Source organism: Verruconis gallopava, assembly GCF_000836295.1.
Source record: "Verruconis gallopava strain CBS 43764 unplaced genomic scaffold supercont1.13, whole genome shotgun sequence".
NCBI classification, from domain to species: domain Eukaryota; kingdom Fungi; phylum Ascomycota; class Dothideomycetes; order Venturiales; family Sympoventuriaceae; genus Verruconis; species Verruconis gallopava.
Window position 1 is genome coordinate 509,172 of NW_015622149.1, and position 23,874 is coordinate 533,045.

General features: G+C 49.1%; 11 protein-coding genes across 11 annotated transcripts; 7 read left to right on the forward strand and 4 right to left on the reverse strand.

The window, feature by feature from the left end:
• The first annotated feature begins 135 nt into the window (after positions 1–135).
• Positions 136–1,179, forward strand: PV09_04658 (uncharacterized protein). Its single transcript, XM_016358041.1, has one exon. It carries the CDS (start codon positions 422–424, stop codon positions 1,019–1,021), a length of 600 nt encoding a protein of 199 aa, XP_016214243.1. The 5' UTR covers positions 136–421; the 3' UTR covers positions 1,022–1,179.
• A 104-nt stretch (positions 1,180–1,283) lies between these two features.
• Positions 1,284–3,891, reverse strand: PV09_04659 (uncharacterized protein). The gene is made up of 3 exons (XM_016358042.1): positions 3,668–3,891; positions 2,595–3,616; positions 1,284–2,540 (listed from the first exon to the last, which is right to left on the reverse strand). Exons 1-3 carry the CDS (start codon positions 3,830–3,832, stop codon positions 2,189–2,191), a joined length of 1,539 nt encoding a protein of 512 aa, XP_016214244.1. The 5' UTR covers positions 3,833–3,891; the 3' UTR covers positions 1,284–2,188.
• Positions 3,892–4,724: 833 nt separating this feature from the next.
• On the forward strand, positions 4,725–5,644 carry PV09_04660 (uncharacterized protein). Its single transcript, XM_016358043.1, has one exon. The coding sequence runs from the start codon at positions 5,233–5,235 to the stop codon at positions 5,581–5,583; it is 351 nt and encodes a 116-aa protein (XP_016214245.1). The 5' UTR covers positions 4,725–5,232; the 3' UTR covers positions 5,584–5,644.
• A 2,384-nt stretch (positions 5,645–8,028) lies between these two features.
• On the forward strand, positions 8,029–8,688 carry PV09_04661 (uncharacterized protein; the record flags this gene model as incomplete). The annotated part of the gene is made up of 3 exons (XM_016358044.1): positions 8,029–8,199; positions 8,279–8,497; positions 8,566–8,688. 3 exons carry the CDS (start codon positions 8,029–8,031, stop codon positions 8,686–8,688), a joined length of 513 nt encoding a protein of 170 aa, XP_016214246.1.
• Positions 8,689–9,206: 518 nt separating this feature from the next.
• Positions 9,207–10,786, forward strand: PV09_04662 (uncharacterized protein). Its single transcript, XM_016358045.1, has 4 exons — positions 9,207–9,421; positions 9,518–9,801; positions 9,971–10,161; positions 10,225–10,786. The coding sequence occupies exons 1-4, from the start codon at positions 9,355–9,357 to the stop codon at positions 10,385–10,387; spliced, it is 705 nt and encodes a 234-aa protein (XP_016214247.1). The 5' UTR covers positions 9,207–9,354; the 3' UTR covers positions 10,388–10,786.
• A 125-nt stretch (positions 10,787–10,911) lies between these two features.
• PV09_04663 (uncharacterized protein) lies at positions 10,912–12,038 on the reverse strand (the record flags this gene model as incomplete). Its single annotated transcript, XM_016358046.1, has 1 exon — positions 10,912–12,038. The coding sequence occupies one exon, from the start codon at positions 12,036–12,038 to the stop codon at positions 10,998–11,000; it is 1,041 nt and encodes a 346-aa protein (XP_016214248.1). The 3' UTR covers positions 10,912–10,997.
• An 844-nt stretch (positions 12,039–12,882) lies between these two features.
• On the reverse strand, positions 12,883–13,844 carry PV09_04664 (uncharacterized protein; the record flags this gene model as incomplete). Its single annotated transcript, XM_016358047.1, has 2 exons — positions 12,883–13,476; positions 13,527–13,844. 2 exons carry the CDS (start codon positions 13,842–13,844, stop codon positions 12,883–12,885), a joined length of 912 nt encoding a protein of 303 aa, XP_016214249.1.
• Positions 13,845–14,703: 859 nt separating this feature from the next.
• PV09_04665 (uncharacterized protein) lies at positions 14,704–15,334 on the forward strand (the record flags this gene model as incomplete). The annotated part of the gene is made up of 2 exons (XM_016358048.1): positions 14,704–15,148; positions 15,198–15,334. 2 exons carry the CDS (start codon positions 14,704–14,706, stop codon positions 15,332–15,334), a joined length of 582 nt encoding a protein of 193 aa, XP_016214250.1.
• Positions 15,335–15,355: 21 nt separating this feature from the next.
• Positions 15,356–15,846, forward strand: PV09_04666 (uncharacterized protein; the record flags this gene model as incomplete). Its single annotated transcript, XM_016358049.1, has 3 exons — positions 15,356–15,387; positions 15,439–15,703; positions 15,760–15,846. The coding sequence occupies 3 exons, from the start codon at positions 15,356–15,358 to the stop codon at positions 15,844–15,846; spliced, it is 384 nt and encodes a 127-aa protein (XP_016214251.1).
• Positions 15,847–18,622: 2,776 nt separating this feature from the next.
• Positions 18,623–20,277, forward strand: PV09_04667 (uncharacterized protein; the record flags this gene model as incomplete). Its single annotated transcript, XM_016358050.1, has 5 exons — positions 18,623–18,670; positions 18,722–18,844; positions 18,896–19,390; positions 19,447–20,095; positions 20,144–20,277. The coding sequence occupies 5 exons, from the start codon at positions 18,623–18,625 to the stop codon at positions 20,275–20,277; spliced, it is 1,449 nt and encodes a 482-aa protein (XP_016214252.1).
• Positions 19,233–22,968, reverse strand: PV09_04668 (uncharacterized protein). The gene is made up of 7 exons (XM_016358051.1): positions 22,748–22,968; positions 22,588–22,694; positions 21,853–22,526; positions 21,376–21,718; positions 20,851–21,323; positions 20,586–20,795; positions 19,233–20,534 (listed from the first exon to the last, which is right to left on the reverse strand). The coding sequence occupies exons 1-7, from the start codon at positions 22,865–22,867 to the stop codon at positions 20,332–20,334; spliced, it is 2,130 nt and encodes a 709-aa protein (XP_016214253.1). The 5' UTR covers positions 22,868–22,968; the 3' UTR covers positions 19,233–20,331.
• Between the last annotated feature and the right edge of the window lie 906 nt (positions 22,969–23,874).

Genomic DNA, 23,874 nt, shown 5'->3' on the forward strand with positions numbered 1-23,874 from the left:
GCCCTCGGCCAAGTAATAGAAATAATAACGTCACGATGACGCCTTGCGTCTGGGGACGTAGAGTTTGGGCTAGCAATCATGAGACGTAGCTAGAGCAAACGTCTACGACTTTGATCGCGTGCTCAGAAAGAAAGTCAGCGAGCCTCCCGTGAACCCTCAAGCAACGCGATTGGCTGAAATCAGAGCGCAGAGTATACGAAGAGTGGCAAATCTCTCCTTCGTTTAACAACGTACGGTCCAGACGCAGTGGGATGAACAGAGTGAAGTGGGCCTGCTGACTGGGCTTCAAAACACATAATTGATACATGGCATCAATTTTCTACCTGGGCATATCTCAATAACGTCCGGTTGTACGGGATCAATCCAACAATCATTGAAACGAGCTCGCATTTCAACCCGGATTTACAATCTATTTGCGAAAATGGAATCAAGTACGGCCCGGCCTCAAGAAAGCAAGACTGGGCGAGAACAGCCTTCACAATATCTTGAAGGCTCGGACTCTTCTGCCAGAAGAGATACGAATGACAAGTTGCAAGAGCAGACCACGATTCATTCTCGACGCTCCCAGTTATCTCCTCGGCCACAGCGTACGGTTAATGGTGATCACCCGCTAACAAGCCGCCTGGAGACCGAATTACAATCATCACGAGCATATCGACGTGCATCAGCAGTGGGCCACGACGAAATCTCGACCTCATCACAGCGGAACAGACAACGGAGAAAGTCTCACGTCGATGTCTCAGATCCGAACTTCTGCAACCCGCAAGATGGCGACGATCCTCGCATCGCAATGCTGAGGGAGTTTGCGAAGTCCAAGTTGTATGTCGACAACGATTTTTGGGGCAGGGAGACGTGCGTGCTGGATGAGGAAGAAGTGCGAGAGCCACCGAAGCTAGTCAGATGGTTGAAGGGAAAGGTGTCTTCCCATCATTTCAAAGGGACAGAAATGAGGGGAGAGGCCGGCGAATGTGGTAACTTCCAACGGCGAACTTCAGAGAGCGGAGATATTCAAGAGAAATAAACTAGACCGAGAGGGATCGCTGCTTAAGTGCTTCATCATTGCGAACTAATTTCGACATTTCGGTTCGGAATAACGCCTCTGGCCTACAACGCATTTTTTTTTAACGAAGTATGCGCGCATTGAGCAAGTTCAAAGTCCATTTCGTCACCACTTTTTTCACTTACAGAATCGGGCCGTGCCGCTTTGAAACACCTGCAACAGAGCTTACGAGTCAAAGGATGTGAATGTCAACCCTTGAAACGAGCTATTCGTAAAGCTGCTTCCACGTGATCTGAAATGTGCTCCGCTATATATGTTATGAAAGTTTCAAAGCTCAGAATAGTATCAGAAGAGAAAATAGACACTGCTTTGTGGAGAACACAAGTTGCTTCTTGACGAGCACGCAGTTTGACGCAATTTGATGTTAGGTGTAACCTGTGCTTCTGTTGTTGAAAACATCTGCTTCTCCTGTATTTATGAGTGACATGAGAACTACCTGCAACCTGGGACGTGCCAAAATGTTCAAACGAATCAATTTACGACGTCTCGGAGGAAGTTAGATTAGACCGTCCGTACGCCACCTCGTTTGCGCGAGATATCTGCCTCCTTGTGCTAGGCAACGTATCTCTGCGGTTCCAAACGACCAGTTCATGCCGATAGTGGAGTCTTCAGCATTCAGCAGGCACAAATGAACATCGGCGGTCGCCAAGTGTTTGCCAAGGGCAGACGAACACTTCTTTGGCATCTGACCAATGCCTTTTGCACGTGGTTCACTGATTGACCAGCGATGTCGTTCTTTGCAACTTTTTTGTCGGAGATGCTACTTAGCAGAAAGTTGAAAGAGTCCGTCTCTTGGGCGAGAATATGTAGCCGGACACTTCGAGCGCACGTTTCCGAACCATGCTCTTAAAGCTCCTCAATCGTGTCAGTGAATTTCATGATAACGATTGCGCAATACACGTCTGATTTCTCATGGAGATCTTCGATTTTTTCTGCATCTTGTTACGATACTTGAAGTAGAATCGTAGACGTTTCCACCGCGGGAGACCGTACTTCCGATAACCTCGTCGTTCATCTGGTATCAAGCTGTTGAAAACAAACACACAAAAGCATTACTGCATCACCGAAAACCTTAAGCCACCTCGAAACATTCTCACAGCATCCAACTGTCGAGCCTTATTACACAATCTAAGCGGTAGGCTTGACCTCTTCTGTGGCCAAGCCCTCAGTGCTGCTTGTGGGCTCAAGACCCATCTTGCTAACGTCATAGCCATGACTGGCTAGATAGACGCGGAACTTCTCGTCCTCGTAGTCGATAGTGTCCTGGCCAACGTCTGGAAGACCAAAGTACGCGAGAATGGCAGCGACAATGGCGAGCGAGGAAGCAACCCAGAATGGCAATTGACCAGCCTTGATCAGGTCGCTGTGTGACGGATTTGGACCATTGGCGCCATAGCGGTCTTGCATGGCGGTAAGAGCATAACCACCGGAGAAGGCACCAATCTTGCCCATGGCAGCGGCGATACCGTAGTACTGACCACTAGATAAGGCATGTTAGCGAATGAGTAAGGCTTGGGCAGTGCTGCAAGCTTACCGAATGCAGGTCGCGCTGGTCTTGGAAGCGAGAAGACCGATGTTGTTGCCAGGACCAAGCTCGCCGAAAGCGAGGAAGATGCCGTAGACAATGACGAATGCGGCGACATACTTCGGCTTGTCCAAGTACTCGTAGCATCCAGCCATGATGTAGCCGATGATAGCCTGACAGGTAACACCAATGATCAGGATTCTCTTCGGGTTGAGAGACGGGATATCGCTGAGGAGTGCACCGCCAATAGTGCCGGGGACATAGAAGAAGTTGAGGAGCACGTTCCAGCCGAGACTCTTCCACAGGGCCGTGTCGTTACCAAGGAGATTGGCCAAGATTGAGGACGAGTAGATACCGAAGCTGTAGGCTGAAAAATCGTAGATGAACCAGATGATGGAGACAACGATGAGACGCAATCCATAGTAGCGAAGGACAAGGAGCCAGGGAGTATGGGTTTTGGCCATGGATTCCCGCTTGTATGCCTCAGGTTCCTGCAGCTTTACACGCAAGTATATCAGGGACAGTGGTGGAAGCACGCCAATTCCCAGGCAGATGCGCCATGCAGCACGAAGGTGATCTTCACCAGTAGCAAGCACGACAATCATGGCTACGAGAGCTGCGATGACGAAGGCAATATCGATCATACTGTTGGTGAACAGGATGAACCACTTGTTCCTAGTGCCAGATTTCAGCTCGCCAGTGCCTTCTGCGCAACCGACGGAGCCCGCAGGGTACTCGCCACCAATACCGATGCCCAGGAAGAAACGATAGGCGACCAGCGCTGCAAGCATACCGTTGATACTACCGCCAGCGCCGTACGAAGCCGTGGCTAGAATGGCAAATAAGATGAGAATGCACGTGGAGATCACGAGCGACCATTTGCGCGAAAACTTGTCACTGGTGTAACCGAAAACCAGCATGCCCAGGACGGTGCCAGCGAAAGTGATGGAGCCTACGTTCGCAGTTGCATGAGATGATGCGTACTCATGGGGATACAGCTTCTTCAACATGGTGTTGACAGGGCCGATGATCTTCACAACGTGAGCATGAACACTTCTTGCGTATCAAGAGAGACGACATACAGCATTGAGGTAGCCATCGGAAAAGAGACCGGCGCCGCATGCAATGACTGGCCAAAGCCTCGCCCAGAAGGTCTTGTTGGACTGCTCGACTGGAATGTGATGGCTCGAAACCGAAACCTGGCGCTCACCAAGCTCGCCTTTCTCGCGCTCGGCTTCAGACGACATTGTGTTCTGCAAAGTCAACCGATGGGGAATTGTATATCGCAGAAAAAAAAAAAAAAAGACGAAGCAGGAGACGATGAAGGGAGATGAAGAGAATCACAAGCGATTGCAACTCCACACGCAGAGGGGGGACGATCAGCTCCGCTCGAAGGGTCTATAATATAGATAGCAACGATTCACAAGCTGCCGCGCTGAGTCGATGGACACGGTTCGGACTGTGGGATCTGGACATGATCTGAGGGAGGGATGGTGTAGCCTTTTAAGCCTTTCAATTGATCACGTACCCCGGCACGCGCGGGGTGTTCAAGGCGAGGGCGTCAATTCCCTGGACTGTTTGAGCAAGTCGAACCTGATCAAAGCGCGACACCCGAACCAGTGCCACGAGAAAGACAGCTCTGCGCAATCGAAAAGGAAGAGAGAGGCGGGCACGCCGTCAGTGGACCACGCTAAACAGGTCAAGTTATCCAACCATAATGTTGCAGATATGCGACTTCACAGACTAGGATCGGCGCGTGAGATCCTGGATCGGCTTAGCGTGCAACCTCGTTGCATGGCGCCAGCGGCTTGAAGAGACTTGCCTCTTCTCCGGGTTTCTTCTCCAGTCTGCATGAAGGCTGTTGGCCAGAGTCGTGGAGCGCATATTCTGCTACAAGCCACAGCGTCTTGAGCAGAAAGCAGATGTGGGCACTCCCTCTTGGCTTCACATGTGCTGCCCGAGCAGTCGAGTCCCAAACCTTCGCATAGGATTTCAAGCTTGCCGGGCGAATTCAGCCCATGTTATCATCGGACGCCACAAAGCTTGGGGATAGCGCCGTTGCATGGCAGGAAAAAAAGCGGGTCGAAGCTGGGTCGCGTGTGCAATCCGTGCATACGGATATGATGCAAAAGACGTACACCTCCTGCCATCGTTCTACGACTTTCCCTTAGCGGAGCCGTCGTCCTCATGCGGCTCTTCGTTGCTTCTGCGCTTCCCTACCGCTTGTTCGGCCTGCCAGAAGCGAGTTCGGTACACGCTGTTGATCCCAGCCTGGAAATGATAACCTGCGTGCAGCAATCCTGGTTCCGATCACTATGAACCGAAGTTGGAATCAAATGATCTTCTCGGCCCTCTGCGCGTCGTCAGAGATTAAGGGTAGCGTAGATCTAGGACGGTCGAATAACAATTGGGCGCTGCAGCACGCGGGTCTATCGCTCCGCCTTTTCGCTCTGAATCCTTATGTCCCACGTCGGTAACGCGGTCCTTCGCATTTCCACCGTCCAGCTACCGGATCAGATTCGGGACTTTTACGCGATCCTACGAAGGGCTGGATGGCACGAGGAAATTTTTTTTTTCTTCAACGACCAAGAATAGCTAAGGCACTTGCGCGTTGCCTCGAAGCTTCGATGGGAAGCTTCGCACTTCTATGCTCGCCTTCGCCATACGGACGCCAAGATCCAAACACGTGCTCACCAGGCCACCACCGGCCGCAAAACGAAAGTGGAGCCATTCCACTGCAAGGCTGACCCACACGCTCCCACGCCGGAACAACGGGTTCGTTCTTTGTGGAACATCTGGTAATGATCGAATGCATTCAAAGGATGTTTGGACATTTCGATCTCAGCCGGATTCTGCACATCTCAAGCTTTCTTCGAACGCCCAGCTCATTACAAAACACGAACAGCAAGTCATATCGTGCAATCGGTTCTCTTGGAGAGTCCTGCAGAGTTTGCATGCTGGACTAGAATTTCCTAATGTGTTCAGCAAAGTGCTATGACTCGCCTAGTCCCTGATTTGGGTTGCAATATATTCCTGTAGTATACACTGCCCGAGCGTGGTCTGATATCTATCCACTGAATTCATGGTCCTAGGCACGTGGTAACAATGGCCTTTTTCTTGTTGTGGGCCCTGCAAACGACTACGATTTTTTTTTTTTTTTACAGAACTAGTTCTTGAGGTTGCACCGGACATAATTTGTTGTCTTTCTCTTAGTGCTCACACCATCTGCGCGAGTGGGACTACACAGTAGACGGCAGAGATCAGGCCTTATTTTTTCGGCTCTACCGACAGCCTGAACTATTACCATAACGTATTAGACTCCAGTCCCTTGTTCTTGTGATGGGCTGTTAACGAGATTGAAATGCAGGTACAGCGCCTAGCTAAATGTATGGGCCATGCTTTACTGCTTCTAGCAAGAGCTGGTTGGATTAAACGTAGACAGATTCCACGCAAAATGTTCTGTTGGCTCCAGGGCCATTGCTGAGTGGAATAGGGCTGGAGGAACAAGAACTTTGGCTCCATGTCGCTCGTCTGGCATGCATGCAAACACTTGGTTCTGAGTAGAAACATTTCGCCCAATCGATTGAAGAAGTGCTCTCAGGATGTGGAAGATATTTCTGCCCTTCAATCACGTGTAACGGCCGAACGGCTTAGGCTTCCATATTTGCTCGTGAATGTAGACTTCCCCAAGCCGTTCGCCGTTGCTTAGCTTAGTCAATTTAGTGGTTTGAAATTACAGACAACCCAGCGACGAAGGCTTCAACATCGTGTTTCGGACTCACAAGCCCTTCTTCACGGTATCGCAGCTGATTTGGTGAGCAAGCGAGCGACGCGAGAAGTACATATATGCTGCCTGGAGATCGTGGTTGCTCTTCGCGTCATTTGTCCATTTAGCAGATAAATTGGAAAGTGCTGCAGTAGATCTCGATAGCCAGCGACGAGGATTGTTGGCCTTGCTTGGGTATGGACGCGCAGATTTAAAATGGTTGAAACACACGTAGCAGAACTACCCCAACATCGAATTCTCACACTTCATTCGAGCTTTTGACTATAGTGAAAACCACTTAAGGCACTACTGACCTTTTTGGTCTCCCCGACCGAAATGTTAATATGCTTCATCAGCGCCTATAGCATCGAGAGAAGGATTACGTTGCTCAGCTCGTGGAATGAGCCCACGGGCTTACAATGGCATTCATGTGTGTACCTAGGTCCTACGAAATAGCCTCGCATTGCAGATACCTAATTTGCTCCTGACACGCAGGCACGAGCTTCGGCTCCGACCGATAGCTTTTCCACATGTTCCAGGAGACTTGTAGAAAACGAAGAACAACTTGCGTTTTGAACAGAGTGAAACCTTAGTTCATGGCCAACCAATCTGGACGCTGCTACGACGGACAACAAGCATATGCGTGGCGGTCCAAATCATTGCTGCCAAATGGGCTGGAAGGGTGCTGACATACGTCGTGAGGGCTATGCTTCGGAAAATTGAAATGCACCTGGCTTCATTCCTCCCGACTGCGTTGCTTTAGCAGCATCGACGAGCAAGCTTCGGGATCGTTTCGAATGTGTGGGTGTGGGTATGTGTGTGTGTGTGTGTGTGTCATGTCTGCGCGCTCGGCTACATCCCATTCTCAAACGAATTAAGCGGACCTACACCCCCTGGGGACAGCAACGTTCGCACCCCAGATATTACGCGCCCCGCGTTACCCCACATGACTCGCACCGAGAACTGGGCGAGTGGTGTTGGCATAAAAAATACATGTTTTATAGCCATTTCTTACGGCTCAGAGACGCAATTTCGATTGGCTGGTTTTCCGGAGCTGTGCAATCTGAACTCGGCCCAGACTGCGGTCATCATGAACAGCGAATAAGTCGACTCGCTGAACGTGCGTCGACTGGTGAGGTGTTTGCAAGAGTTGCTGAAACACATGATATTCGATCCCATCGCGATATATCAGCTGATAAGACCAAATCCTTCGATTATGCTTCTATGCTACTCTGAAACGGGACAGCCGATTTCCTCGGTACGTCATTTACGGTAGCGTCGTAGTGCACGTGTGTGGCCAACTCGCATGCTCCCTGAGTCTGCGCAACAGGCACAATTGCTGTTCCTAGCCATGCTAAGCCAAGCGTCAGCCAACGAGAAGGACGGCGTAGTCGGGTTCAAGCCCGAATTGATGCCCTGATGCATACATCTCCAAGGCCACGAAACGCTGGACACCGTTATGGTGAATAAAGCCGACTCCTGAAGGCAACCATCTCGGTTGAAAGCAAAATTTCGAAGCTTAACATCTGACAGCTTGGTTCCAGGAGTATAAGAAGACTGGTGTCACAGACGGTGGGAACGAAGAAGCCATACTGCACACGAATTCAAACCACAGTCTAGTCACACACGACAGCAACTCACTTCTAGCACATTCGAACATACCGGCCGCCACCCAACATGTCCATTGCCAAGGTCGAGAAGCTTATCGATGATCTCGAGCGCAAGGCCACCAAGGCCACGAAGATTGTCGCCAAGGGCGATAAGTTGACGTACGGCGATGCCATCAAGCTCGGTCGCAAGTCCAATTCGATGATCTCGACCGTCAAAAAGGGTATCAAAGAGTATGATGTATGTCCGGGGCTTCCATTTTTTCGAGTCTTCTAAACGGAGATGCACGGCTCTGGCTAGATGTTGATCATGTCCTCAGGGCGCCATCCCAACCGATGCCGAGAGCGAACGCATCCTGAAGAAGATGCAGCATCTTACGACCTTGGTCGAGGAGCAAGTCGACGCCCTCATCGGCATAAAGCCCCGCCTTGAGCACCTAAAGGTTGGTGGCCTGGTCAAACGTAATCTTAAGAAGATGGGCGAAGTGAGCGAGGAGCTGGAGAAGATCATGATGGAGAAAGCACCCGAATCACTCAAGGTAAGAAAGCGACTCCACGACGGAGCAACCTCGTCCCAGTGGAGAGACGGCTGCTAACGCTCAGGCAGCCCGAGGCGGAGAAGCTCGCTGCGCGGAGAAAGGTTGCGTTCGACAAAGGGAACAACGCGTTTGCTGGCCTTACAGGTGGTGAGGACAACGCCGAGGCTGAGGGTGAAGATGATTCGGACTAGAGCGCAAACAGCGCAAGCATGGACCCATCTCGGTCGTGAAAAAAAAAACCTTGTTCGTACGAGTAGACAAGATACAAGACGCGTCAAGAAAACATGCAGACACTCGTTTCAGTCATGCAATTGACCACGGCCCTGTGAAAGTGAAGTCAGCGTGCGCATCCACATTTCTAGCGTTTTTGCCAGACTCGATCGTCTCCCTTGGCTGGAAACGCCGTACAGCGATTACCAGCAGAAGTAAGAGAGCGTGCTGTTTCAACGTCGCCGCCTGCCGTTGTGTGTGGTTGTCTGGCGTCGTCGGAGCCACGCTGACCGAGAATCTCGCTCGGCCGCCACGGAAGCCCTATGCACGTTCGGCTGCGCCGCAAGAACAATGTGCAGCGGCAACAGCAGAGGAAAAAGGCGGGTCTGACTCTGCCGAACGCGAACTTCTCCGGCCAGCGCCCTCGTTGGAGTTCTCCTCTTGGTGTTGTCGCTTATGATTGGCTGCAGGCGCGAGCCTCGGGAGTCGGTTACACGCCCGTCACTGAGCAAGGTGCGCTCGCCATCACGAGGATGCTGACAAGGCGACCTCGTCCGCTTTCCCAGACTCCAAACGTCCTTTTTTGAGAAGTAAATTCGTCTTCGTTTCTTCCTCGAGTCTTGCCGCTTCTGCGTGTTCAATTCAAGATGACTGCCGACGCATTGGTTTATCACCCCACGTATGCGCATCTGCTGAAGTACTTCGCGACAACGGGTAAGCATCTCCACTTCGCCAGCATAGCTTCGTTCTGGCCGACATCACAACCCGAACTGTCACCAAGACTATGGCGCTGACTTGTCTTGCTACCAGTCGGTCGCGACAAGCTTCTCCGAACCGTCCAGTATTTCTCTCGCTTCTATGCCTGGTACCTCTACCGAACAAACAACCCGCAGTCGGGAATCACGCCGTGGGAGACAGCCAAGAAGCAGATTGGCATCGCTCGAAAGTTCCTGCGTCTGGGCAAGTTCCTCGAGCACTTTAAGTCAGCGGCAGTGGCAGCAGACAAGAAGGACATAGATCCGATTCTGAAATTCTGCGCTGTCGGAAGACAATTAGGCTATGCTGGATACCTTTCACTAGACAACCTGTGCGTGGTACGTGATGGCTTTACTTTTCTAAACCCGCAATCAATAGGGGGAGGGGTTTATGTTACATCGTTGTCGTACGCTGGCAAACTTCTCTCCCTCTCGGCAGGAGAGGCTTGCTGCCTTTGACAGTTCGAAAGTGTAGTATCTTGATCAGGAGTTAACGAGATGTCCGCAGCTCGACGCGTCAGGCATTAGGAAATGGGACAAGGCCAAGCAGATCTCCAGGCAAGCAGCACGCTTCTGGTTCTCTGGCCTCTTCTTCAACATCGTCGCTGGTTTGTACACGCTGTTCCAGCTCAAGCAGCGAGCGGCAGCGCTCGACAAGACGCAGGCTGAGAAGGCCGTTGAGAGCAAGAAGATTGAAAAGTAAGTTGCAGAAACCCCCTCTTGCGAATCGAGAGCATGTTGTTAACCGAAATTTTTTCTTAGGGAGTGGAACGCAACTACGCTACAGCTTACCTCCGATCTGGCGGATATCTGCGTGCCGGCAACGACTCTTGGCTGGACGAACTTTGATGACGGATTCGTCGGCCTCGCTGGTACCCTCAGCTCGCTGCTCGGCGTGTACTCGGCTTGGAAGAAGACGGCATAAGCCACGCGATGCACGCGTGGGGTCTACCGTGGGAAGCAACTGGCATGTCGGTAGTCAAATGAGCGTAAAACTAGGGTCCTTGAGGTGAGCGGAAAGAAATCAGAGGTTAGCCGCATAGCCCACGAGGCGGAGACCATGTTTGCGAGGCTTTGAAAATGTATACCATTCCAACGATCCAGAGTTTTCGCCGACGCAGTCAGCAGCTGTTAGAAAGCATATCACAGTTCGTTAATTTGATATGATTCTCCTTCTTTCATAAGCCGTATGAACAAGAAAGCGCGCGAAGAGCTTCGCTGAACGCTTCTCCGACAACGTTGCGAAACGATTCGAACGGAAACCGGTAGCACGTATGAATATACAAAAATGTCTGAGCACAAGAGTCTCAATCGGGCTCTTTTCATTTATTCCCTAGACGAGAACTTGGTATATGGAAGCAAGTGCCAACGAATGCGTGCAATCCAGCACAGCCGACTCGAGTTTTCTCTTCCCATACTTCATGTATGATGGATGGAGTACGAGGATGGGCTTGAGTATCTTTTGGCCTCAAATAACGTCTTTGCTGTCATCCGTCATCCAAAACTTTGATGATATTTGGTATTCGTTCGGTTGTTTATAGAAGCGATCTAGCCTTCTCCATTGCATCAATCGCATCTTTCCTCACAAGTTGTACAATATCGGCAGCGCTCTCGACCTTGTCAACGAAGCCGACACCAGTGCCGGCCCACACAGCTGCCCGTGCTTCGCCTTTAAGCGCGCTGAAGCCCTTAGTTTCCGTCCCTTCAGCTTCCTTGTGTAACTTGCGGAGCTCGTCAATGCTCATCCCTGCGCTCCAATCCTGGTAGCTGTCCACGGCGATGCTGCGCCCATCATACTCGACGGGCCATATATTTGGGCCACGCAGCTCGTCAAAGACCTTGGACTTCACAGTTGACTGACCGCCGTCTTTCGCCTTGAGCACGGCATCGCGATATCCGGGAGCCGGAAGGACGATCTCCTCGGACGCTAAGAATCGAGTCCCCATCACGGCACCAGAGGATCCTAGTGCGAGAGCAGCTGCTACACTTCGGCCATCCGCGATGCCGCCAGAGGCAACGACTTTGATGCTCGATAGTCCGGCAGCATCGAGCGCGGACAAAGTTTCTGGCACCAAGCTGATCACTCCAGCACCTTTTTCATATCCGTGGCCTCCGGCATCTGTTCCTTGCATTACCAGCACATCCGGCTTGCATGCCTTTGCGATCGCCAGTGCTGTTGTCACGAGTCCATTTTGTATCCATACTTTTGACTCGGGACTAGCCTTTCTCATTCGCTCAGTCCAAGTTTTGTAGTCACCAGTCGATTTTGCCGCGAAGAGCCAAACGGCAGCTGGCCGATAATCTTCAACAATCTTCGCTGCAGCCTCAAGGTCTGCGATGAATACGAGGAATCCCACTCCGATTGGTAACGTTCCTTTGGCCGTGCTCAAGTTCAGGTGCTCTTTGGCGAGCGCAAGTTCTTTCTCCAATTGCGGCATGTTGTTTGTCGATCCAATGAAGCCTAGACCGCCTGCTCGAGACACTGTGCAGGCCAGTTTGTGAAAGGCAAATCCTCCCATTGGGGGGCAAACTACCAGAGGCTTCTTGACCCACGGGTAATCTTGGATGAGCGACATTATATTTTGACTTCAAAGGCAACGGTATCTCGAAAGCAAGAAATATCAAATCCGCGCAAGACTATGGAGACAGTCTGACGTTGTTTGTATACAAATTTCGGGAGTGAAGATGGGAAATTTCTCAGTTTATATGGAGGGTGCTATCATAGAGCACAACTTCACTAAGGTCATACGCGGCTGAGGAAGTGCTCAGCTTACGTTACTCCCCGATTAGAACTAGGTGCTGCCTGTTTAGGCCGAACAATGGACGGATTTGGCAAATGCTCGTTAAGTTCGAGCATCATGAATGGAAAGCCGGGCACAACCCATATGATGAGAGTAAGCAAAGGCCGATGAGTGCCTTCTTAGCACCCTGTTTCTATGATAGCAAACTGGCATATGACTCCGAACGCCGGGAAGCTACAAAAGTGTAAGAAAGTTGCTTCAACAGTGTGGGGAATGACCTAAACCAAACTAAACAAGTGAAAGAAAGAATACGGTGCGTTCGTGGAAACACATGGTCGGCCTTCTCTTCTCGACATTGTGCAGGAGACTTGGCCTAGCTCAAGTTGAGCTCCAGACAATTTCCTCGGAATTCAGTTCTGTAACTAAGCGTGCTATCAAGACTTCAAAAGAAAAAGTACCAAGTGTCAATGATTGAAATTTTTCTCACCAAATTTTCTAGGCCACTGCTGCGACCCAGGTACAACTAAGTTAAACTGAGGAGGACGGTGTAACAGTCCCCATGAGAACCACGCAAATCTCCCAAGAGCAAACAACGAAGCAAGATATCGAGTGTAAAAACTGTGTATTTTCAACTAGGAGAATGAACATGGGCCGTTTATTACAGTACAGGCCTAAATCTCTATAATTCCATGCCGATAACGCTCCCCACTAGTTTCCGTGTGGCAGTTCTCATAGAATCATAATCTCTGTCTAAAATTTCAAGTTTTTTCCTCTTGGATATCCACTTCTCACAAGTCGACCAATTTTCTGTGCGAATCGATCGATCGTTACAGAAAATCTCGATGTCATCGACATATGCGCGCTTGTCGGTCTCTTGGCAATCCTCAGCTACAAATTCGATTAACTTATCTTGTAACTCATAGCTGAGATCGATGTTGGACTTCAGATAGCCGGCATCTCCGATGATCATTGAAGGTTCACCAGCACCAGCTTCTGCATGAGCTTGGTCGGGCTTAACGTAACCTTCCGAAATTCCTTGATCAGCCCTTTTCAGCGCGTCGTGAAAAGTGCCGAATGCATAGACCATGTCAACTCCGTGGTGAGCAATTCCTTTCATAGAGCCTGAGAAGGGATTGCCAACTTCGAAATGGTAGTACTGAATTCCTGCGCGCTTGGCGTCCTGACTACGGAGCAGAGCTTGTTTCCCACGGTGAGCCTTGAAGAATTCTCTTGTACGATATATCTTGTGCATCATCGTGGCATCAGATATAAACTGGGAGAAAGCTTCAAAGTGTTCTTCATCAGAAGACGTAGGCGAAATACTGTATGCTTGAAAACCTCCTCAGCCGCCGCTTCCGAGGGATAACTCGAGATAAAGTGAGAGAGGAATGTGGTGTAATCCCAGTTGGCCATCAGGGCAAAGCCTCTAAACTCGTCGGCTGTTGCGCTCATCAGGACTTGGATCCTTTCTTCAGAAGGCTTAGTTTCATAGCCCAATCTGTCCTGCCCAAGATGTACGGAAACGCCACAGCCCAAGTTACTTGTTCTAACGGTCAATTCGTCAAAGACTAGCTGAAAGAGCACCCATCCGAGGTCTGAAACGCTGTTGAGCAGATCCTTAGCAGGTATTCTCCTAAGCATGTCCACTCGAGCAACTGGGTCATCAGCTTAGACTGACCACAATTGGCGGAGTTTTGCCCAGCGTTTGTCGGCTTTACCATCGATGTCGATTCAAGACCCCCAACCGGCCCAGACATCAAACCAACTTTCCGAAATAGCGGTCTTTGCGCTCCTAACTCCACCTGGAGAAGGTGAAGATGACATGAAATTCCCCCGGCGGGCCGCGGATTAGCCCATGATTGTAATCTTGGTGTCATCTCCTCCAAAAGCAGCAATGTTATTCTTTACCCGGACTAGAGCAAGTTTTTGATCGTAGAGACCAAAGTTCACGCCCTTAAGAGAGAGTCGCCGCTTTGGGCCTTGATTATGTTAGATGAAGCATAGAAGCCAAAAATGCCCAAACGGTAGTTAATGTTTACGGCAATAATAGGAGTTTTGTCGGAGAGAGAACGGAGGACAAGCCGTGAAGGATCTGTTTGCTGAGATTAGCAGATATATCATTGAAGTTAGCTCGCAATATCAGATTACGTGCCGGACACTGGATCCGTGCCTGAGCCACCAATAAAGCCACCACCGTGAATCCAAATAAGCACAGGCAATCGAGTTGTCTGAGCATCGATATTGTGCTCTGCGAGTGCCTCCTTACTTGGACGTACGATGAAAAGATTCAAGCACTCGAACTCGTCCTGACGAGCGTCCGGGTAAGGCAAGTATGATTGAAACGCTCGCGTGTCGCTTTTACCAGGCGTAGGACACCGTGGACTGGGGAGTAATCAGAACCCGTTGTGTCATGAGCCAAGTCCGTGTCCTCGCGAACATTTGCGTGCAAGATGAAGGCCTACCCGTGCTGCGTAGCGTCAAAAACATCACGCGGTAAACAATGTCTCAGGCGCGAGTGCTCCCATCTTCCCGGCACTTGAGCAAATGGTATGTCACGAAACTCCTCGATATAATCCGAGATGACCGATCGCTTGCCGACAACAGCTTGGATGTTTCTCAGAAAAAGAGGACGCCATTCCAATTGTTCTTCTTCACGGCTGGCCAGGTAGCTTTCTCGAATTCTTACCAATGCTTGATCTCGTTAGGAATAAATATGAGCCAGCAGAAGTGCCCTTTCATCTTATTGCACCATCTCTGCCAGGCTATACTCTTAGTTCAGGGCCACTCTCAGGACCAAGCATGGGTGGGTGAAGATCCAGCACGGATAATCAACAATGCCCTCAAAATGCTCGGCTTTGATCAGTATGTTGTACAGGGAGGAGATGTGGGATGCCTCATCGCTTCCCTTCTAGGTACGACATATGATTCCGTTATTGGAGCCCATCGTAAGTTTAAAAATAGTTTATAAAGCCGAGACAACACTAAAAGGCCCAGTCAATTTGCTACCTAGTCTGGATCAAGTTGAAGTCAATGATCCGAATCTTACGGAAATGGAGAGAAAGGCAGTTCAGCGAAGCAAGGAGCGCTTTCAAACGCCGACAGTGGGAGCTGCTATTATGAATAGCACCTAACCTGCTACTATTGGAGCCGTAATGTCGTCAAATCCTCTCGCTCTGTTAGCTTGGTAAAGCTCACATTCTTCCGGCTCTCTTTTGGCATAGCTAATTGTTTCAAGGATTGGGGAAAAGTTTTTAGAGTGGCCAGAGAACCATGTCAGCGTTGACGAGGTATTGACTGGCGTGACCCTGTATTGGTTCACCGACAGCTTTCCACGCTGCAGCTATACTTATCGTGACACCTTTCTCGTGAAGCCTCCCTTCTCTCAGCCATTTAATGACAAGCCTTTCGGCTATTCATGGTTCATGCATGAACTTGCGCCAAGGCCTAAGAAAGTTGTGGAAAAGAAGGGCCGTCTGGTTTTCTATCGGCAGCACGAGAACGTAAGTAATAACCCTCAACTACTCAGGTCAACGACATCCCACTTAATGTTGATAAGGGTGGACACTTCGTGGCCCTTGAGCGACCTGTAGAATTCCTACAGGATATCGAGGATTTCATGGACGTGGTTTTGAAGGAGCATTAATTCTATTGCCGGATCAAGACCCGCTAGGGTAGTCGCGGCATGTGAAAGAAATAACAGACTGATGGAGGGTTGGATAGCATGTTGAATAGCCTACGGCATTCGTTCACTTGCAACAAAAGTCTGTGTGCATATCAACGTGCTGAAAATGAATTCTTGCGCTCTTTCGCACCAAAGCTTTGATACACAGTTCAAGTAAGAGAATCAAATCGTTGACTAGGATCATCTTCAAAATAGCCCCAGTCACCTTTGATAAAGCCTTTGAGCTCAGCAAAAAATTCCTCAACCTGATTGAGAGCAGGTGAGTACGTTGGCAGATATACCTATTTCACACCAGCAATTGCACACATCTGCGCAATCTTCTCAGCACGACGGAACGACGCATATTACATCATAAGAACGGACTTGAGCTTCAACCGTGGTCCGCAGTGCTGAAGAAGCTCAGCAGTGAAGTCCTTAAACATCACCGTTTCAATCGAGTCACGGAAAACATGTGAAGGGACCACAACATCTTGAGCATACACTGGCAGCATCTGGCAACGCTGGTCGCGATGTAACCGGGATACTTGCACCGGAGCCTTGCCAAGTGGTGGCCATTGTGTTCATCAAAAACCCACGCGTTACCACATCCAGATTCGTCAACGTACATCGAGGGAGACAAATGATAATTCGATTAATCATGCATTCAAAATCTTCCTTCAACCGGAATTTTGCTGTCTTCCACTCTGCCGAGACACGTTCTAAAAGTAAACGTGGGCAACGAGAGCCCTTCGAATGCTCAAGGTGGTTGTCTGCGTCTCGAAATTTGTCTCACAGAAAGACAACCATCTCGTCTGAGTAGTGGGATGGAATCTTGACAAAGTGATCACGTAGTGCTTCCAGCATCTGGAGAGTGATAGCGCCCCGCCAACCGACCAGATTTCCGCAAAGATTTTGTGAATGTTTTCGATCGTGTAATCGCTTCAACCAACGTGCTCGGCCATTTCAGAATTTAGCAACCGGTGATGTATCATACCACGAGAACCATAGCTTCCAAAGATACAGTCTCGGTGCCGTATTGCTCTGAGAAAAACTTCATATAGTGAGTGATAGGTGTTGACGCAAAAATCTGGAGCATATCTCAGGATGAGTATTTCATGTCTTCTAATACGTGTCGAAATGCTGGCTAGCCGAGCTCGGCAGCGCTTCTGACAGCAGTTGTGCAGCGTTCACGACTGCGGTAAGAAAGCAGTGAGCAGATGTCAGAAATAAAGTATTGTAATAGATATGTATTTTATCGTCCTTGGCTTCATATAATGTAAAACAGTACATGCTCGCAGTTCTACCATCATTCCCTTCCCTCTCATTCTCTTACTCCAAGTCAATCTCTTATATCCCACACTTGCTCGCACCATGCCATCGTGTCGTCCAAGATCTCACTGCGACTCCCCCTTTGTCTCTTCGGCAATCTGCGCCTGCGCCATCGGCCTATACTCCTCCACATCCCAGTTTCTTTCCTGCGGTTGCGTCAAGTGGCGACTGAGTTGGATCTGTATTCACCCATCCTATTGGAGTAGGAATTGCATAACTTGTGCTTCCGTTTAGTGTCTACCGGCCCTTACTTTCTGACCTTCAGTTTCATTATGGGGAGAAACACTTTCCGCCTTTCTGTCCCTTCTCTGGTGCCCGTCAGGAACTGAGGTCTATGGCAAGCAAGCCTAGGATGTCGACCATGACATATTCTTATCTGTAGAACCCCAACCCAAATAAAGCTTCTGCCTTTCTTTGCTAGACACCTTCATGCGAATGTTTCGTCGTTATGCGTCTTGTAAAACATGGAACAACTCCAAAACTGGAGGACGCGACAGTCTTAGTGGCTGTTCAGCAAGTGTCACGAAAGTTGAGCCGCGAAAAGCAGGTCCAGGCACCCACCCGAAGACGTCAAAACAGACTTGAATATTTCCGAGGGTCGCGATCGTCATTTGATATATAGTGGCAATGTCGACTATTTCTTCAAAGCCTTCATCTAGTCGAAGGTAAATGGATTTTCAGATACACTGGGACCGAAAGCCGCCTTCTTTCCGGATCATTTTGCTGTAGACGGACACTCGTGCTTTGTTTAAACCGGCAAAGACGATTGGAGAGGAGAGGAGTCCCAGAACTACCCGCGGGCGTCATAGTGGATTATGCATCTGTCTGTTGGCGGCTGGTTTCAATCACGCAAGGAACAAATTAGGTACATGAGGCATGAAGACTTTGCAGCAAGCTTAGAATTGGGTAAAGGCTGCTTCCTGATGCCCCGAGCACATAGCAATCATTTTATGTCACGAGGGGTTCTGCCGAATTCGAAATCAGATTCCCTCGCATGTACTCACAGATTATTGTTTCAGCCTTCACTAAAGACATTAATCCATGCCAGGTTGAGCGGCAGATCTCCCAGCGGCTAGAAGTAGTTCAACTACAAACCAGGCCTCTTTTACAGCTCTTATCGGCACTTCCGATTTTGAGGGGTTGGCAAGGGGGAACTACAAGGTTTTCGGGTAGCTGCGTTCCGATTCGTCATCCCGCACGGCGACGCGTCGCAAAGGCTGCCAAGCAGTAATTCCCCATTCGTCTGTGCCTTCATTATTCCCCAGGTTTTGGGAGTCTAGCTTTAGAAAATCAAGGCTGATCTGCTATAAATCTCTTTACATCCCGTTGATCTTGGTCTCACATCTCTTTCCTTCTTATTCTCTCATATTGGATTACCAATCTCGCGATCCAATCCCAAGGGCAGCCTTGACAACACCCGTGGCCACAAATGGATCCAGAGAAGGTCGCTCCAACCGCGGAGCACATTGACGCTACTGTAGTCGAGTTCCCGTCCCTCTTACGGCCAGTAATGCTGAGAAGAGAATAGCAAAGCGTGGAGTCTCTGTCCGACGAACATCGCGAGTATCTAATTCGGAGGCATGGCACGGCTGAATTAAGTCCACTGCCTGATATGAATGATGCAAACCCGTACAATTGGCGGCTTTCAAAAGTATATGCGTTCCCTTGGATTCCGTAGATCGCTCAGCTAACTTCAGCGAAGAAACTTATCAATTTACTTCTTGTTGCCTTCCATGGCTTGATGTCGACTTTCACGGCGGCATCAATACAGTCTGCCTTTCACAACATTGCAGTTGACCTTGGAGTCAGCATACAACGCGCCAGCTATCTCACTTCCCTTGTTATAGCAATTCTTGGTGGCGCTCCAGTTTTTTGGAAACCACTTTCTGATCGTTACGGTCGACGCCCAATCTTCTTAATCTCGCTTGTCGGGAGTCTGATTGGCAACGTCGCCTGTGCAAAATGTCACTCATACGCAACAATGGGATTGTGTCGAGCGATTACCGCGTTCTTTATCTGTCCCGCTGGTGCGCTAGGCAGCGCAGTCGTCTCAGAGTGTTTCTTCAAACATCAAAGAGCGAGATATATGGGCATGTGGACTGTGATGATCAGCCTTGGTGTGCCAACAGCGCCTCTGATATTTGGATTTGTTGCAACCCGAGTTGGATATAGATGGATCTATTGGGTGCTAGCCATCGTAAGGATCTCGAGAAAAGTCATTCTTTTGACTAAGGACACTAAGATGTTGAGCAGACGAACGGTGTGCAATTCCTCCTCTATCTCATCTTTGGCCACGAAACGCGCTACGTACCCGGTCGGACGCCTACTTCGCTTTTCAAATTTAAACGAATCGACACGACTCCTCTGACTCTTTGGGACTTCATCAAACCGTTCACATTTGTATATCGGATGCGGGTCATGATACCTGCATTTTCGTACTCTATGGTCTTCTTGCTCGCAGGAGTGTTCATCACCATCGAAATTCCCCAGCTCTTTGTTGAACAGTTCGGCTTCAACGCAGAGCAGATTGGCCTGCAGAATATTGCCATAATCATCGGCACTCTTATTGGGGAACAAATTGGAGGTTCTGCATCTGATCAATGGATGGCTCAGCGGCGTAAGAAGGTTCACAATGTCAAACCGGAATATCGACTTTGGCTTAGCTACCCCGGTTACGTCCTTGCTACGGTTGGTATTATTGTATTCCTGGTGCAACTGAACAATGCCGGCCAGCATTGGAATGTGACTCCTCTCGTTGGTGCAGGCATAGCCGCAGCTGGCATGCAAATTGTGACCACGGTGCTTGTGACGTACGCGGTTGACTGCTATCCCAAGCAATCTTCATCCGTGGGAACTTTCATAACTTTCGTTAGGCAGACCTGGGGATTTATTGGTCCATTCTGTAAGTTGCTGATTCTTTTTTGCTGCTGATGATACTAATTTTGGACAGGGTTTCCGCCAATGCTTCGTACTGTTGGACTCGATGGTAGTTGCGGAATCACTACAGCGCTGATTATTGTCGGAAGCGTAATTCCAACCATCGCGATTCAATGGAGTGGTCGCAAGCGCGTAATTAAGGAGTAGATCAGACGAGAATTGCCAGCAAGACCTTCATGCCCTCTGATTGTCACTAGCAGATTACCCAAAATTGAAGATATTTAATCCAAAGTCGGCATTCATGAAATCCATTCCATTTGCATGAGGCATTGAAAAATAATCAGCTGTGGATTGTGAGACCAGCTGCGCGTAATATTCATCGAATCCCAGCTCAGTTGGTGCACTCGACGTCTTCACATTAGATTGCAGATTAGAATGCTCCGCATGTTGTTCCGTAGTCGACGCTGTAAGCTGTTAGCGGATAAAGGTGAGGTTTAATAACGGGATGAGATTACTCAGAGAATCAAAAACATGAAGAAATTTGTGAAGTGCGTGCCGACCTCTTAAGCTCATTAAGCTTTGCTGGCCAACAGCACCAAGCACTTCAAGGCCAAATTCAAGTGTCTTTCGAACCATGGAGGTGTCGATGGATGTGATGTGAGCTGAGAAGGAAACCCGGTAAAGTATGAGCATTGTCCCGAAAAGGTGCAAAGACGCTGTAAAAGCTACGCTCACAGGTCAGGACTAGCATTCTCCGCCAACGCGGTCGCTTAAACGTACCATTGAAATTGCAGATCCACCATGCTGCATTGGATAACATGAACTTTGGCGCATGATTCACTAGATGTGACACAACTTTGAGCAGTTCGCTGGCCGCTTCTATGTCTTGCTCCAACATTTGTACCAGAGCTCCGAGAAGTGGATTCGACTTCGGTGTGAGCTTCGCTTCTGCTTCCCATGTTTGCAAACAATTCAGTAGGAATGGGCCATTAATCAACATGGTGACTGCATGTAATTGGATCATCAGGAGTATCCGAAACCTGTTCGAATTGCAAAGCTGTGAAGACCAAGTTTGGACTTCGTTGGACGAAGGAAGATCGAAGTGTAACGCACAATTTGAACGCCACGTCTCGAGTTCACAAATTAGTTTCAGTCGGCTCACTGCAAGTTCTTTTGCATCGGTTGACGACTTCATGGAGATGTTATAGTCGTAAATCTTTACAAGAGCTTCGTATCGAAAAGCTTGTAGCGAACTTGGAGGACGTATTAGTAGCAGTAAGCCGTAGCACATTGAAGACAGCTTACGTTAAAAAGTTGAAGTACAACAAGCCTTCGTGATGATGTTTAGAGAAGGATGGCATTTGCTCCATAGCCAAGGCTTCGTGTGTTGGGGCCATAACTTGGACGTGTTCTGCTGGTATTAAACACGGGCGACCAAAGCTGGTGCTGAGAAGCCTATCCTGATTGATGACGCCAAACCAGAGCCTTTTACGTAGCTCTCGCATCTGCGCCCCATGTACTTCGTATGAGCTGGGCGCATGCAGGCCTTGTTGGATAGCTGTTTTGACTGCTAGTGCATGATATGTCCAGCTTATTGTTGAGCGTTGGGTGTTCTGCTGGAAGCTGCAAAGTAGCAGCAAAGCTTGAACTATAATCAGACACTAATGTTAGTATTTCTGAAGCATTACGGCAAGTAAGTGACACAAGTGGTCAACCAGTTGATCTTTACGCTAGTGTGCTAGCAGTCGAAATGAAAAATCTGGGCGACGTTCTACTACTTACTAAGTTCTAAACTGGCTCCATGAAGAGTATACGCCTCCAACAACACTACTGCTCTATCGTAGAAGTCTTCAGCATTAGTAGGATTTACAGTTAGCGATGCATGTGCGCAGATGATATTCAGTAGAGCGCGACCCGATCTCGTCGTTCGCCATACCGCATCTTTCGTCAGCGGAAGAAAGGCGCTCTTCTCCACAAATGGCAGCACAGCACCGGTCGTAATAAAAAAATGATTCAACAATTCTACCAGTTCCTGTTCTTGCGGGACCACAAACGGCTCAACGATTCTGTGCGCATCCCGACGCCTCCGTGTCTGCTCTGGTGAAGGGCTAGGCGAACGAAACGAAGAATTTGAATGATACTGGCCGGGATTGCGACTTACGTGCTGCTGAGACTGGACCATAAGTGGTATTTGGTACGCAAAGGCCGCGGAAAGCGTACGCACAAAGGCATGGTTGGATGCGGCGCCGAAGTAGCCGATATTTCGCTCCGGGAGCTCGTTAAAGACTTGAGTCGCTAACTCGTCCACAGTTGCTTCATCCTCGACTGGCAAACGCTCAACGTGCTCCTCTGTGGCCGATGGAGCAGGGGTATCGATCGCATGGGAACCAGTCGTTGCACGAGAGTTAAGTCTTGCCTCCAATTCTTTAACTTTGCGACTTAACTCCTCGTACGTTCTTCGACACCAAATCTTGTAAGCAAATAGACATCTTCAAGATCCCGGACAGGCGTCCTTACGGTCTCTTTTCTGCAGTCTTCCCGGACTCTGGGGGTGTGATTTGCTCAAACATGCATTGCAGAGAAAGGCGGGAGCATGCTGAGCAAACTGGCCTCACACCGTCACACTATTACAACTTTAGCCTTCAAAATGTGTAGGTTACGAGTTCACGTTAATTACGCGAGATTTCCGCTGCCGACACGCGTTGCAAGCAACGTCAACTCTCCTGCGCTTCGGTAGACGCGCAGATGCCGAAGCGAGTCCTGCATTAAGCCCTTCTGGAGGGGTGTGTTCTTCCATCAAATAAAAATCCAGATACTATAGACTGTAGGATGAGAGGGATCCTGAAATATTTCCTGAATTTTTTTCATAGCATGAGGTTTTGGAAGCACGACTTCCACCTAGCGCTCTGCATGCGGAGGTACGGAAGATTCACGACTCAACTTCGGGGCAAGGGCACTTTGAGTCACATGACGCAATGTCTCACTGGAATCTTGCGACGAGGGCGACAACGCATACGATTGGAAAGCTGTCCGCAATGGCAGTTTTAAAGACAGTAACAATTGAAGTTCTTAAGGCTAGTTAAAGACGAGTGTATTAAAATGTTTAAAATGCTACACAGCGAGCAAAAAAAAAAAAAAAAAAAAAAAAAAAAAAAAAAAAAAAAAAAAACCAGCGAAACGTCTAACATAGGTTAATTGAACAAGGATATATCAGGATATATCAGGCATTCCCGCACAACTCGTTCAGTCCATTCTGCACCATTGTATGCTTGTCCACTCGCTTGGGATGCTCTCTGTCCATTCTATCCACCTTCTAAAGAAATCTCCCACACAACCAATTTGTCTCCAAATATTTCCCGCATGCAGAAATACATTACGGAAACGTCTGTACAGTCAACAACCTGGCGCTTGAAGGCCTTGCCTGTCTTGCTATCAATGAGAAAATCATACTCCGGCCCCAATAAATGGCATCCAGTAGCATTGTCTGTACAGTGTGCTTCTTGAATAATCACCTCGCTGCTCTTATGCGGCTCGGCAAGCGTGAGCCTTTTCTCGTTGAGAACAGACATCAACACGTACGCGTCCCACGAGATTATCACGGAGGCCCAGGTTGTGTTGTGCACGGATAGAGTTTGAGTAAGGGCCGCAGCTAGTGTACCCAAAATTTGATATTTCAATAAGTAGGCTCATGTTTCCGATTTGATATAGGTTCGATGCTTATATGTGCTTTCTCAGCGGAATCGATGTGTGAACTGGATGACGCAGCCGCCATGTAAGGCAATGTGGGACTGTTAGAGATATGGG